Below are 15,497 nucleotides of genomic sequence, written 5' to 3'. Positions count from 1 at the left end.
CTACTAAGGGGAGATACGCTGCGCTCCTTCAGCAAAGAAACACACAAAACTGCCTTCTGTTTGGTCTTCAAATGTCAAAAGAATTGTCCCAAATACTCTGGTGCAATTCTTTTAAACAAAATGCTATACAGCAAATTTGTCCACCCACAAAGTCCAACCCCAGAGAATGGTATTGTTCCAGTACTCCACCCACTGCCCTCTTAAACAGGAATTCAGCTCTGCTCAAATAAACCAGAAAACACAGGGACACATTTACATGTCAATGACAGGCTTGGATTGTGTTTTTTTCCACTGCAATTCAGGCCTTGGATCTGCTTCCAGCTAAAGTATGGCTTAGAGTGCTCGCTTGTGCTACTTGTCCAGAAATGAGCTGCTCCTTCAACAATGTTTGAAGCTCCCTGAAAGTCACAAGCAAAGCAGTACCCCACCTCTGATGAAAATGTGATTGTTTTAGAAACTATGCCCATTTTCTGCTTCGTAACCTCAAAAATAACACTGTGACTTTTGGTTATGAAATCGTACACTCTGTTTAAGTTCTCATTTCTAGGCTAAATGTCTAGTAATGAAAACTTGAACACAATATTTTCATTTTAACAATGCGCCATTTTCTTATAATGGCTTGAATTTTAATGACAGGAAACAACCACTTGATCTTTGTGTACAGAGGCTACGAGAATGCAGGGTACAAAAACAAAACCCCTTCACAAAACGTGATTCCAGGAGTTTTACAACACATGGTTGTGCAAATTCAGTATGTTTATTCAGATATTAATTTTATTTAGTTTATATAAATATTTTATTTAGAAAATTCTTTATTTTCATAGCAGAGGCCATCATTCAGTATGATTTCTTAAATGTGTGTTTAATTTTCTCATGATACACATTGACGTACAGCATATTACAGCAGCCATTGCTCAAAGGTATAATGGCAGAGCTTCAACTTGGAACTGTACCAGTAATCAACGGGTTAACCACTGCACCATTATCATCCAGCCCCCACCTGAGAAAACCCTGTAATGTAACAGGGTTTCTTCTTCTACAGGTTTAAATAAATAAAAAAACACAGGTAGACAACCTGTAAGCATCTCCCACTGCTGACCTGAAAACAAATTGCTTTTAGAGCTTTTCCTTTCTCTACTTGTATATAAAGCCCTAATTCTAATTCCTAAAATGGGCCTGACCTTGTTCTTAATGGAAAAGGCCTAGAATTGCCATTCTGTGCATCACGCTGCTTCTGTAGGTCTGAGGGCTGAGTGGCAGACAGCAAGTCTGTTACATGGTGAAGTGCTTTCGAGATTTCCACAATGGCTTAATTTTTCAATGAAAAGTTGAGAACATCCCTGCTGCTCTGTACCAAGATCTGGGTTTTCCACCCACAACATCCCAGAGACAGCCACCTGTTATGTATTTACAAGAGACTGCCTTATCAAAAATGATTTATCAGCTGCATCGCATCATTGTCTCAAAGCACTGTGGCCAGTGAGAGCGGGCTGGCGTCCTGTGTACATCCGTTCACAGATCCCGCCATTGACTTGATAAAAGCACTTTAATATGATTGTGGAAGTATGGCAGACATCCCGTTACAATTGGACCTGAGAATGAAAGATTGCTTAAGTGGTGATGAAACACAATGCTTGAGATCTTTCCCCTGGGCATTTACGAATACGTCCATAATTCACTTTGTGTGGTGCATTGCTCCAATTTTGCATTTCTGTATTACTCCATAATCAATCAAGCAAAATGTTTGCTTCACTATATATTTGCTTTAATAATCAACAATGGCAAAACCCTAAGTATACTATCAAAATACAGCATACAGCAACTAATGACTGGTTAAACAAGCATGCCCTAACATGACATTGACATTGATATTGATATTGGTTGTTTCCACAATCAGTCACTTCTCAGCAACACCTGGGAGTCAGCCAACAGCTTTAGATGGGACAGTACCAAAATGTATTTTTCAGCAAAAAAGCTAGGGCAACCACTTGACCTAGATCTTCATCACAATGAAAAATTTTCAAAGGCAATACAGTAGCTCCATTCTGACAAAATGACTGCTTTTGACATTAAACAACTGATTGCTGAACTGGCAACCCCTGTTTGTTTTTTTTTTTGTTTTTTTAAATAAGCAGGTTTTATGTCCATCCGTTGTGCTCTGAGCTGAGGCTGCAATCCACTGCGTGAACCAGATAAACTGTGTTTCAAAAGCTTTACCCAGAGGGCTGATGTTTTTGAAAGCCACTACAAAGGCACCTGTTTCTGTGCAGGCAAGGTGCACCTTCTCCCTGCCCCCTGGAGGTGCATCTGTGGAGCAGGGTTGGGCTCTGTGTCGACCGCCGCCTGGCAGATAAATGACTGCCGGGGACGATGGGGTAATTGAACATGGTATTGAAAGTCCGCGTTGAGGCAGATGAGGCCTGGCACGATGAATTGCGTGCGGGTAGCAGTGTGTCAACGAAATACCCGTTCACAACACCAAAAAGTGGGATCAAAAGGACAAAAAAACAAAAAACAAAGAGGGTCAGAAGTTGCTCCCATAACCCGCAAGCCCTTGGGGAACTGCAGGGCCATTAACATCCAAGGACATGCAATACAGCGCACATGTGTATTTGATTTGCTGTCTGAAAGCCAGCAGGCCGTAGAGATCACACAAAAGCTTGTACTCTCTCACTGATTGAATGAATGAACAATTCATTTAATCAGTTTATTAAAAATCAGCTCATTGGAGTGAGCTCCAATTCCAGTTGCTGCAGACCCATAACACAAGAGCCATTTACATTTAAAGAAAAAGGCAACTTACAATTAAAATCAACGGGGTGTGAGAAGCACAATGCAAAAATAAAAACTGTCAGCATTATTTTAAATCTTACACCTTTGCTTATGACTTCATTATCCCAAATATCTGAAACATATAATAATTTTAAATAACTGTGCCAGGTATGATTAAAAGTACACGGTTCCAGGACAATCCATCTCCACGCATCCTCCCCAATTTCCCAGAACCACCCTCAGCAATCCCACACCTTCCAAGAACTACAGAGCATAAGTTAAAAAGTATAAAAAGTATAAGCAGAAATGCCTGTGTCAGGAAGAATCCACAATGAAAGCCTCCAGTGAAACCTCCCTTCTATTTACCCTCGTGGAAATGGAACTGAGTCCAACAAATAAAGTATTACAGCCTACCAAGAGCTGGCAAGTGTAGCTAACCCTTTTGAAATATTTTAGACGTTGACTCATTCTGTTAACCGCATTCCTCCTGAATATACTGCCTTCACCACTAGGCCGTTCTATGGTCACACCAGTAGAAAAAACTAAATTTAGTCTAGTTTTTTTTTTTTCATTTAAAAAAGTTAAAATATTGACTGGAAATGTTTAGAAGGAACTTTCTGTCAGTGATATGCAGTTGAGCTTGCCAAATATATTGGTCAGCAAGCAAAACAAACTCATACCGCAGACACAGACATGCACGCGCACACACACACACACACACACACACACACACACAGTCTGTTTGTCTGGCTCTGTTTTTCTCACTCTCAAACTTTTTTCCAGCATTTCATTTCTCCTGACAATAGAGACATCTGTTTTCATGTGCCAATAATGTTTTCAAAGTCCCAGAGCTATTGTGATGGATTGGAACTTTGCATGAAATTGTGCAAAATCAAATTAAATACTACAGAGACAAGCATTGAAAGCCTATTCTCTATATCCACTGTTGACAGGGTTTAAAAAAAGTTTTTTTCAATCTAAAAAGGCAAACAAACAAAAAGAAATGGCAAATAACGGCAAAGAAAGGTAAGATTCTTTATTGAGCTTTTTTCATCACACCGGCAAATAGGGGACTGAAAGTGCTTGTCAACGATTTCTACAAAGATGAGGATCAGCCCTCCAGAACTCCCCTGCCCACACTCATCACCCCATCTCCACAAGAGGCTCTCTCCTCAGCCAAGTACTCAAAGGCACGTTCACAGAAAGTTTCAGACCCTCGATTTCCTTTAAGCTCCCTGTCGATTCTACGAGCAAAATGTAGGGCACACAGCTAGAACAACAGAACACAAAGAGAGAAAGAGGCACGCAGTGAACTGAGGAACACAGCGGTCTGTTAGTCTCATCAACCCTGTGCAGTCTCTCACAGCTGCCTGAACACAGAGCAACAGCAGCACTGGTTAGCTGGTACTGAGTGGTCTGCTTCCCCCCCCCCTTCTCCTTACCATTGTGGATCTCTTGCTCGGCCGTGTTGTCTGGCTCCATAACTTCAGAGAGTGGGCTGTTACATGTTCCGCTGGGGAGGGGAGACGTGTTGCCGCGGTCCGGAGGCTCTTCGCCGGGTTGTGCTCTGCGGGGCTGGCCGAGCTCTGGCTGCGCTCTCAGGCTGCTGTGATACATCTGGCTCCCGCTCGGCTGAGATGACTGGCTGGAGACTCACGCAGGCCTTTTTCCACATCCGAGCGTCTCCGGGCTCTTAAAGACACAGCGTCCCTTTATTCCCCCGTCTGCTCGCTCTAAACACTCGTTCGCGTTGGGTGCTTCTTTGTGGCTTGGAAGAAATGGGACCGAGCTGCAGCACACTTGAGGGGCGGAATACTCAGTCTGTCACAGCTGGTAAGATCCCATTGGTTTGTCTGAGTGGGCTCTGGGCTTAGGTGCGAAGGTAATCCGCACTGAACTGTAGGAGTTTTTCTCCTTCATGGTGGGTCATAACTGCAAACAGCAGTATTGTCATTCTTTATTTTGTTTTGCATTTTTTGTACTGTGAATTACACACACCTTTCCCTGTGTAAAGTTTAAAATTAAATTTAAGTAACGTGAAGTAATGACAAACATGACACTAGTGAAATTCTAACACTGTAAGAATCTCATTATCACCCAGGCAACATACACTATATGACCAAATGTATCGGGACACCCCTTGGTCTGGGGATGTTTTTCATGGTTTGGGCTAGACCCCTTAGTTCCAGTGAAGGCAAATCTTTATGCTACGCCATACAATGAAATTCTACACAATTCTGTGTTTCCCCAACAGTTTGGGGAAGGCCCTTTCCTGTTTCAAAATGACACTGCTCTTGGGCACACAGCGAGGTCCAGACAGAAATGGTTTTGTCGAGAATGGTGTGGGAGAACTTGACTGGCCTGCACAGAGCCCTAACCTGAACCCATCCAACACCTTAAAGCCAACCACGAAACAGGCCTAATCGCCCAATCAGTGCCCAGCCTCACTAATGCTCTTCTGGCTGAATGGAAGAAAATGCTTGCAGCAATGCTCCAACATCTAGTATAAAGCCTTTCCAGAAGACGGGAGGTTGTTTCTGATAAATGTCCTCTTTATCAGAAAATCACTCCTTCAGAAAATTCTATAGCTTTTTGTTCAGTTTTAAAAAGGTTTTCCTTTCAGGAGCGAGGTGCATCTGCCAGAGAATTCAGGCATTTGCACGCAGGCTAAAACTTTGAACATAAAAGGACCAGACTTTCCCCTACATTCCAGTGGATGACATACTGGCAGGTGTATCGCACTTATATATTGCATGCCGTGAATCACCCACAAAATGCAAGGTGGAAGTTAACCACAGTATCCACTGACAACTTAAAAGGCATACTCAAACTCATTAATGAGCATTCAATTATTTATTCATGAGGTCTCTTCTGTACATGTATCCGGGTCTTTGGGAAACCAGGTTTCAGGGGAAAAATTGAAGACAGGACCCTTTCCTCATGGGTATTCCAGTAGTGCCACGAACTCTCATATTTAATAGCAAAATAGGGTGCATGCACTTCCAAAAAAAAAATTAAAAGCGCAAATTAAATCCAAAGTAAACTACAAGGAGAAATACTACCCACATTCTGGGATTCTGACTGTGAGTGCCCTGCCCACTACTCTAAGCTACAGTCCTTCTGCTAAAACCATTGCTTAATTTTTAGTTCCCTCAGTTCAGAAACTTCATACAATAAAACAACCTAAGCAGTTGAGCATTTAAAGCAGCTGAATGGATCTAACGCTGCTTCCCCATTCCAAAAATCACGCATTCACACACAACAGCCCCAGTGCCCATGATCCCCTCTGTCTGCAGGGGCAATGTTTTTAATGATCCCTTCTGTGATTATTGCACAGCCAACAAGAACTTCTTTTCTTTGCAAAGTGTACTCATACTCTCAAACAAACAGACCAAATGGCAGAGATCAAACCCCCATCCATGCAGGTGAACTGCTTATGGCTGGAGATTTGGCTGCCGTACGAACTGCGCCACACATCTAGACAGTGCTGAGATGTTCCAGAAGAGCAACTGCAAGGATTTGCACTCACGTTGCATGCTTGAATTGTTTTTTGTCTTTTTTTTGGTTTTTTTGGGGCGTTGTGAAGATTTATTCACAAATAATGTGTTTGCACATCATTTATGGATCTTTGTCAAGCATGGAAAGCAGTCTGATTCACCAGCCTTGTGTTAATCTAATATAATGACCTGACAGGAGGATGGCTGTCAATCGCACTGTCAATCACACACTGTTACACCATGGAGATGGGCGAATGCACAGCGAGGCCACCAGAGAGAGCTGGAGGGAGCACAGGAATTATATGAATCAAATAATGATGAAGACAAAGTGGAGGACACACAGATGCAGAAGGGGGGGCGGGGAAGAAGGAGACAATCAGAGGAACACTGAGGCTGAAATAATAAAACATATGGGACTCGGAGAGAGAAAGGACAGGGGCATGGAGGAAGGAACACGGAGACGCAGGACACAGGGATAGAGAGAGACGATGAAGGACAGTCTGGAACAGAGCTCTGTTACATCATGGTGATTCAACAGAGCTGAAGGCTGACAACTGGGCCCAGCAAAAACGTCCCCCCTCTATTACCTTTAATAAACTTTCACACTGAACCTAGGGTGAACCCATTCCCTTGGTTTATTCAGCTTGAATTAACTAAAGTCTCCTGTGTCCAGTTTGAAATATATCACTTTAGGAGGACAACAAGATCAAATGCTGTAAATAAGCAGGAGGGAGAACAACAGAGTTCAAATATGATCAAATACTGCCTGGCTTGTGGGTGGGTCCTGTCAATACTCATACATCAGATTAGTACTTCTCAAAATACCCACTGGAAAAGAAACCGAACCTAGACACACAACAAATGCTGGATGCAAATGAGGGCAAAAACCAATCATATTTTAAAAACTTGTATTTATAATTAGAGGGGAGCACAAAGTGACTGACAAAGGTAGGCCATAGGTATAGGTCACTATAAAAATATCCATAGCATTATAGAATTTCCAACAATGTATTATCTTCTCAAAAGTGAAGCCAATTACAGTAAATCTACAGTTTCATGTAAACAGCAATATAATATGGTACTAATGTATAAATCACTCATGCAAAAGAACAGGGCTGAGACAGCAGGAGGATTAACATGCTGAATTCCAGCCAAGACTGACACTGTACAACAAATTCAATGCACAGTAATGTCTGAAAAAAGAAAGGACTGTCTGTCATTAAAATATGGCTCCTCAGTGACCACAGTGATTGTTCGACTGTTTAATGAACAATACCCAGGCTTATACTGAATAACTGTGGAATGTTTTGTTTGTTGACCTTTAAGTAACTACAGATCAGTACTTCAATAACTTCACTGATGTACAATCACACTTAATCTATGTGCCATTCATTGGGAATGAACAAGCATTTATTTTTATATTTAAGCTTGTTTATTTTTTATTTATGTTTTTTTTTTTTTTTTTTTAACGAAATACCAGCGAACACAACAGCAGCAAATAAGTAAAAGTACTCTCAGGTTTCATCTTTCCAAAGGGTCAAATAAAAAATGGTTTCCAATAAAATATTTTTTGTGCCATACAGTAGTACAGTGATAACATACAGTGTGGTCTAAAGGTCCAGGCCACAGAGCATAGTCAGCTCCATACAAACCTCCCACGCTCCCCGAAGGCGAGAGATGAGAGGTGAGAGGATGCTCTTCAGTTCTGCCTTTCCAGAGACAGAGCAGGAGTTCATTCTTTCAAGGACAAAACACAATAAGAAGAAAGCAATCTTAATAAAGGGCTAATCTGCCAAGCCTGAAACACATACACAAGCACTAAAGAGAGACATAAAAGAGGAAGAGCAAATAAAAGAGTCTTACTTATTGCACACAGACTATAACACTTAATTTCACCAAAATGACACTTAATCAAAAATGCATTCTCTACAGAGGGAAATATTGCACAGCTTGCTAAGAATCACAGCATTTCACAACTCTCCAAAACTGTTGTGTGTGTGTGCTTGCGCGTGTGCATGCATGTGTGTGTTTTCTTTTTGCCTAATCACATGGACATGAATAATCTATTATTTAATTCAATGTAATGTTACCAAAGTGGACTGAAAGGAGTCATTGACTTTTTCCTGTATTAGGATGACACTACATGAAGTATATTGACCCCTGGATTGGCAATCTGCTTCCAGTTAACAGACGTAATACAGACACAGACATAGAGATGTGGATCTATAATATCCCTCCTCTTTCAGGAAGTTGAAACTCATCAACGTACATACAGTAATATGAGTGTCTTAGAGATACAAAAAATAGAATAGGAGGAACTGAAGCAAGTGTACACTCAACTCAACCAGCAAACAGTTGGAGCCTGTCCAAGGAAGGCAGTGTGCATGGGATCAGCATTTTATTCCGTTCCATGGCACACTGTGCAGGCCACAACAGTGCGGGTTGCCAACGTGTCCGCAGAGTGAGCCTGCCAGCGAGAAAGCCAAACACACTGGGCCCAACTTTTTATAGTCTTAACAAAACCACCAGACGCAATGCAGCGTGCTGCAAATGTACCAGGGAGGGGAATGGGCAGGGAGGCAATTTAGGGGCACAGCATCTGGAACTCACCAGAATAACACAGCTTAAGTAAATATAACTCATGTGCATCATTTTTACCACTCAGACTATCTGCAATGCAGTTTGGTTCCTCATTGCATTTTTCACGTGAATTTTAGAGATTTTTTCCAAATGATTATTATTGAAATCTGAAGAGAGTCTGCCTACCTACATGTTAATAAAACATGCCTCAATAGGCAGTCACCCACCCACCACAGCATTACCCTGAAGCAACGCAAAACACTGTGAAGCTGGAAGCAAGAACTGTAATTGAAACAACCTGGATGCTGGGAAAATGTAGGCCCCCGGACTTTTATCTGGGGCTTTGACAAAATTGGGCCAACATTGCCAGTCTCTCACTAGAAGCAGAAAGATATATTCATGCTATCTTGGCTGTCTTTGGAACTATGGATGATGTTTCAGCTAATTGCAATGCAGCTTGTACAGTATGTCTTAAATAAAATTTATATTTTAAATGTAAAATGTCACATTATTATTATTATTATTATATTATTATTATTATTATTATTAGTAGTAGTAGTAGTAGTAGTAGTAATAGTAGCAGCAACAGCAGTAGTAGTAGTGTAGTAGTACGGAGCTGGATTCTATACCTTTTCAAACACACAATCTCAAGCTCTGTACTTCAACTCTTTAATCTTTTCAGGCTTTTTTGAACCTTGCCTTTTAAACACATTACTGGTCTTAGGGCATAACCTCGCATTTGATTGTCTTTGCCATTTAATCTGTGAGTGAGCTATTGCCTTAGTTCAAACACAGCTGGCCCTTTAATGGGATGATGAGATACTCTGTGATAAATTATGTTAGGGACAGTGGAATTTGGGTCCATAGCCTCCTGGTGATGAATCCAGAGCCCAGTGCTGTACTACAGTTATGGAGCTAGTTTAATGTATGCAGTTTAGCCTCATTCTTCTTGACAACCTTCACCCTAAACAGCACATCAATGGTTGGCCTTCACAGCCACTGAGCTGGTCAGGCTAATTGAACACATTATACCCTGCTTCATTAGCTAGAGGAAAGAGAGTACTCTTTGTACAAATGCTGCTCGCAGAGTTACTGAAAGAGGTTTTGTGATTACATAAACCTTGCCATTACCTATCCAATCACGAATCATGAAAAGGATCAGCATTTTAGATACGTGAGTCACTGAACCAGCTGTTCAGTGATTGTTTCAGGCGCACAATAAACAAAATTGAAATGAACGTTCCTGAACATGACATTGTGCAACCTTGGCAACCATAGAGAGAGAAAATCAAGATAGAAAATGTGAAATCAGAACACCCTGTTCAGTTTCATTTCACTTTAGTAAAATGTATGTATCTTTATGGCTTTCACAGCTGTCAGGATTTAGCTACAGCACACCTCAATAGGATTGCCTTTGTCATGTTTACACTACCACCAGGTATTTCAACCTGGTTCGAGAGGGACAGGTCCCCCTGGGATTTCTTGTATGATTGTCAGATGGACAAATATGGATATTGAAATGCCTGTTTTGAGAGGTTATGGCATGAATGTAAGCAAGCAATCATTCACGTCTCCCACAAAGTAACTATGCAGCAATGAAAGCTTTTGTTGTTTTTTGTATTGTTCCCAGAATATTATGAAAAAAATGGGATGAGTGAGGAGGGAAAATGCATTTGATAACTGCAATTAGTTTTTCCCAATTTGGAATGCCCAGTCATTATTTTCCACCAATGCAACCATGTGCTCCAAAGCTGCCGACTTTCATGCTTCGTTTGACTCTGCAGTCAACCGGGCGAGCAGCTCGGCCATCGTCCCAGCGTACTGAACGCTCACGCACAGCCGGCACAAGAAGACTGCAGGCGTCCTACTGGCCAGAAGAGCTGCTCTCGTGTGATGAGGCAGGGGACCTCCTGCTGACTGTAATGCTCTCTCCCTGGGTACATTTTGCATAACTCCATAGGACACGCAGCTCCAATCGAGCCCCTGACTGAAAATAGGACAGCTGTCATTTTTGCTATTCCAGAGCTATCTTGCAATAAACGTTGTTTTCTGGATCCAGCTATTCTATAGATATATTGGTGCAATTGTGCCAAGGACATTTGTTACTACTGAAGCTAGAGTAACTAGTGAACATAAACCACTGCTGCCAACTTAGCTAGAGTTAAATTGAATTTGAATTTGAATATGGCAATGATAATCAAAGAAAAAACTGTGAGAATAATGTAAAGGAGCAATATCATTCAGGAGGAGAAATCTCATTTTATTCCACAAGAATATCTGCTAGTATTATGCAGCATGCAAACACAAAAATAACTCACATTTGCAAGTACTGCTCTGTCACTCTGTATAGCAGCTGTTATGAAGGGGTGGAGTGAGAATGAGTTCACCTCTGATGTTTCAGAAACATCACTGGAAACTGGTATCCAAGCTGTAACAAAAGCCAGCATGGTCTATGGTAGGTTGTACATAACACCTGAATATAGCCAGTGGAAGTGAAGCATTATGTGTCAACTTAAACAACAAAGAAAATCCAATCGGGAAACTCAAGAACAGAATTAAAAAATACTCAAGCCAACACAGAATACAAAGTACTACACATATATTGACATGCTCTATTTAGGCTTTTGTTCACCAAAGTGCTTCTTATACTATACTGTATTTATGAAAATTCTTTACAGACAACAGGTGCATGTGGGAGGAAGTTAAACACACCTAATACCAGCCTAAGCACAAACCAAGAAAAACAGGTCTGTTTTACTTTGGACTTAAGGGGACCACTAGAGAAAGTGGGACACTCATCTTCAGAGACAAATTTACCAGTCTGTGGGGAACAACATAAGTACATGTCTCCCAGTGCAGACATTCTTTCTCTTCCCTTGCCTTCCATACAGACCAGAGTGCAGACACTGCCATTAATGCCTTGCATTGTCTGGGAGCTTTGCGCACATAAACAATAGAAGCTACGTTTTATGTGCTTGGAGAGTGCCTTTAAATAGCCCTCTGTTGGATCTGTTGCATAACTTATTTTTTTCCATACTGTAAATTTCTCTTAGTTACAGAGAACTTTCAAAGACCAGACAAAGGTCTGTCATGATGGACAGGGAGTCCAGATGTGGTTGCAATTTGTTGTACGTTTGTTGTACGTCGCTCTGGATAAGAGCATCTGCCAAATGCCTGTAATGTAATGTAATGCAATAGCAAGTGCTGTAAAACATTGCATACAGAGAGATTACTACTGAGGTTAACAGAAAATAGACTGGGGCTGTCTTTAACAAGTCTCACAGTTGCAATAAGAAACAGTCACAGAAGTGCATTTTCATTTGTGCACTCATATAGGCTATGTATTGTTAGCCATCACAGTACTGGCAAAGAGCCAGTTTCAGTAAAACATATTTTCTGCTAGCATATTGACTTCAACTAAGATTTTCTTAGTTGAAGTCAAACAAAACAGAAAGACAAGACATGCCTTAGGGTGAAAACGTAGAGAGTGCTAAAATACTGGATTGTGTTTTTGTAATGCATACCTTTTATCTGGAATAACCGATCAACACTCTGATGCCACCCTGTCTTTTCATCAATATTATTTGAAACATTTTGTTTTTAATTTGATGCATGCAAACAGAATTTTAAACATTGAGATCAATTATATGATGAGCGATACCATGTAATTAACCGACATTTGACTGACAGAAAGGAATATAAATGTACAGCATAACCAAAGGCATGATGTCATTTTAAATTATTTAAAATGTAAATGGTAAATTAAATTTAGGAAATCTTTCAATGGTTGAACACAACTGTGATATTTTCTATCCTGGCCACGAGTACTGGCCCAAAGCAGCTCATGGTAATTATTATTATGAAACACAGTAACATGAAGAATATGAACACGAGAAGCCACTGGATGCAAATATATAGAACATAATAGCAACGAGCAACTCAAGATTTACCCACGTTTAGCCAAATGCCTCAATTTAACTAATAAGAGCAGGCAGTCTTTCAATCTGAATCAAGCAGCATTCACTGATTATAGATTTATTCAAGCAATTATTTCGTAACTGTAATGCAGCATGCTAATATGCATTATAATGTCATTAGTCCAATGTTAAAATGGAAACATTGCAGAACAGTGTACCATGCAAAGTATTAACAGTCACACAACATGACTCGATCAGAGGCGATGAATAATGCAGAGACATGCATGTTAAATGAATCGAGGCCGATTCTCAGAATTCCTGATTAATCCAACAGAACCGGTGATTCCAGGAAAGGTCTGGAATTCAGGGCTTTGGGTAAAAGATGTCAGGGCATCTTTGTTTTTTTGAATGAGTAAGCATGCGCACCTGGAGTTATGTACTGTTCTATTTTCAGGGGATTTTATCGGCTGTGAAAATGGGTCAGGGCTGCGTGCGTGGAGAGCGTTTCCGTAGCGCTGCAGCCCAAAATATTGGAGCCCGTCATGGTGAATAAGGGAGAACTGCGGAGGATGATAAGAGAGTGGGATTCTTTCTGAATTGGGTTTTAATTGGCAAGGCAGTGACAAGATGCATTTGGTGGTGACATGAGGCTGACGGTTCCTGCGTTCAGCTCTCTGAAGTCGCGCTAGCAGTTATAAGGGCTATGGCCTGTCACAGTGAGTAGCTCCGAGTTGCCAGGCACTCAATTTTGCAGAAGGAATAGGGAGAGACGTTGCATTCAAGGCAGAATGGCTTATGAGGCCAGAGGTTATTCCTGTATTTTGTGAGGCAGCTTGATGTAACCTATGATCATACCTTCCCAGAGAGATGCAAGCATCTTTAGGAATTCAATATTTAATCTGAGGTCCTGTTCCCTCACCTCACATGAGGTCCAGCTGTTACAACACTCATAGAATACAACTCAGGACAAACAGAGCATAGCCCAGAACAGTATACACATACAAAAGCATAGTGCAAGTACACACACAAAACAGCCCAGTACACAATACTTAAATCTCAGACCAGGGCCACTCTATAACATAGTATCCTCAGGAGTGCAAGAGGACATGTTTTTAAAGGCTTGTGGGCCATACACAGGACACAGAGAGGCATGTACCTCAGGCGATGATAGCTCTAAGCCTATTATCTGCAAGAGCCATGAATTACCAGAAAAGCCTCTCAGCTCTGCCGCTCCTAATAACAAGCTCTTCTCCTGACACTTTCTCATTTACAGCTGCCTCGCACTGGCCCGCCATGAGCTGGTCTCACTTGCACCCTCTCATGTTGCACAGTATAAAGAGGGGTGAAAGATGGGGAAAAATGAAGAATAAATTGTGTGCCGAACTACCAAAAATGACCTAAATTCAAAACATATTAATTCCAATGAGGCAAAAGTACCTCCCTCCAGCATATGCCCCAAGAGTCCTGAACTCTCACAGAGAAAATCGGACATCTGCAAGGTCCTGCAGCATCATTAATGCCATCTGACCTCAGAGGTTGTTATGGTTATTATAGGATCTGAGAGAGAGAGCGAGAGATCATTGTCAATTGTGCCTTGACAACTGTTGATCAGGTCACAGACCCAAGAGAGAAATGTGATGCAACTGTGATGGCTGACATATGTTTGACACATCATTTAGCCAATCAAGCAAGGGTTTTCCCTGGATGCTAGGAGGTCAGGAACTCCTTTAGAGGCACAGTTGTCTGTGCTGGATAACCAGTCAAATCCGACAAAGTATGAAGCTCATTAATCTTCTAATAAAATGATTACATCTCTTTGAATGACACTTTGGACATTTTGGCAATCCCCCAAATATGCCACAACAGAACATTAAAATGACTTGAAACTATGAAATCGGAAACTAACTTATGGGAGGTCCCTATGCTATTCTCCTTTCTTGCTGTCAATCATCCATGCCATGCCCAACCTAGCTTTTTCTCAACATTCAGATTTACTGAACATCACCAGGAAGATCACATACCTCATTTGTTTAGGCTGACACTCGGGATACACTGGCGACATCCATTAACACTCCAGGAATTTAGGAAATTAGTTTACAACAATAATGTTGGTATAATAGGCCCAGTTAGTCCAACTCTAAATAATACACGTGGACGACACATGCAGTTGCATAACTTAAGCAACAGATAATTATTCCACCCATTGCTGGAGGGCAAACCACACCTCTTAATTTTATCACAAATACAGTTGTAAAGGGGGAGTAAACACCCAACATAGGCAGTTCAACATTTAAAGTAAAAGGCTCAGTTTTAAAGTAAATAAGACTGGAAATATCATTCAGTGAGATGCAGATCCCCAAGTGCCTACTTCTGGGTACTTCATAACATCAAACCTTTTAGCACTAAAGACTATGAAAAAATACAATGATTATGGAAAATGGATCAGAGGTGTGAAACAGAACAGGCACAGATATGCTATAAATGTTGGCTGATGGTCTAATAAGTGTCTTTATGTTATACAATTACTGTATTTCATGGCTTCTGTTTTACTGCCCCACAATATGAAGTGTTCATTACTGCCCTGAAATCACAATAACAAACTCATAACAATTTCATAAAGTACAAACCTCTTTGTGCTGTAAATGTCTTGTCATTCTTTTTTTTTTACTTCTGGGTTTAAAGGATTTGTCTGCCATCTGCTATATAGTTTAGCATAGAAAACACCATATCA

The 15,497-nt window shown here is 41.0% G+C and overlaps 1 protein-coding gene across 6 annotated transcripts in view; it reads right to left on the bottom strand.

The window, feature by feature from the left end:
- Window positions 1-15,497, bottom strand: part of LOC135239253 (disabled homolog 2-interacting protein-like) — a 247,700-nt gene that overhangs the window by 190,867 nt on the left and 41,336 nt on the right. For 2 of the 6 annotated variants that reach the window (XM_064307790.1, XM_064307791.1), the window contains exon 1: window positions 4,215-4,400. The exons of the other annotated variants lie outside the window; for them this stretch is intronic. In XM_064307790.1, coding sequence (XP_064163860.1) covers window positions 4,215-4,389 — 175 coding nt within the window. In that variant the 5' untranslated portion in view covers window positions 4,390-4,400. Of the gene's footprint in view, window positions 1-4,214; window positions 4,401-15,497 lie in introns of those variants that run through there. 6 annotated transcript variants of the gene reach the window in all.

The sequence above is a fragment of the Anguilla rostrata genome, chromosome 14 (assembly GCF_018555375.3).
Source record: "Anguilla rostrata isolate EN2019 chromosome 14, ASM1855537v3, whole genome shotgun sequence".
Classification (NCBI taxonomy): domain Eukaryota; kingdom Metazoa; phylum Chordata; class Actinopteri; order Anguilliformes; family Anguillidae; genus Anguilla; species Anguilla rostrata.
This window is presented reverse-complemented; position numbering and strand designations above follow the sequence as displayed.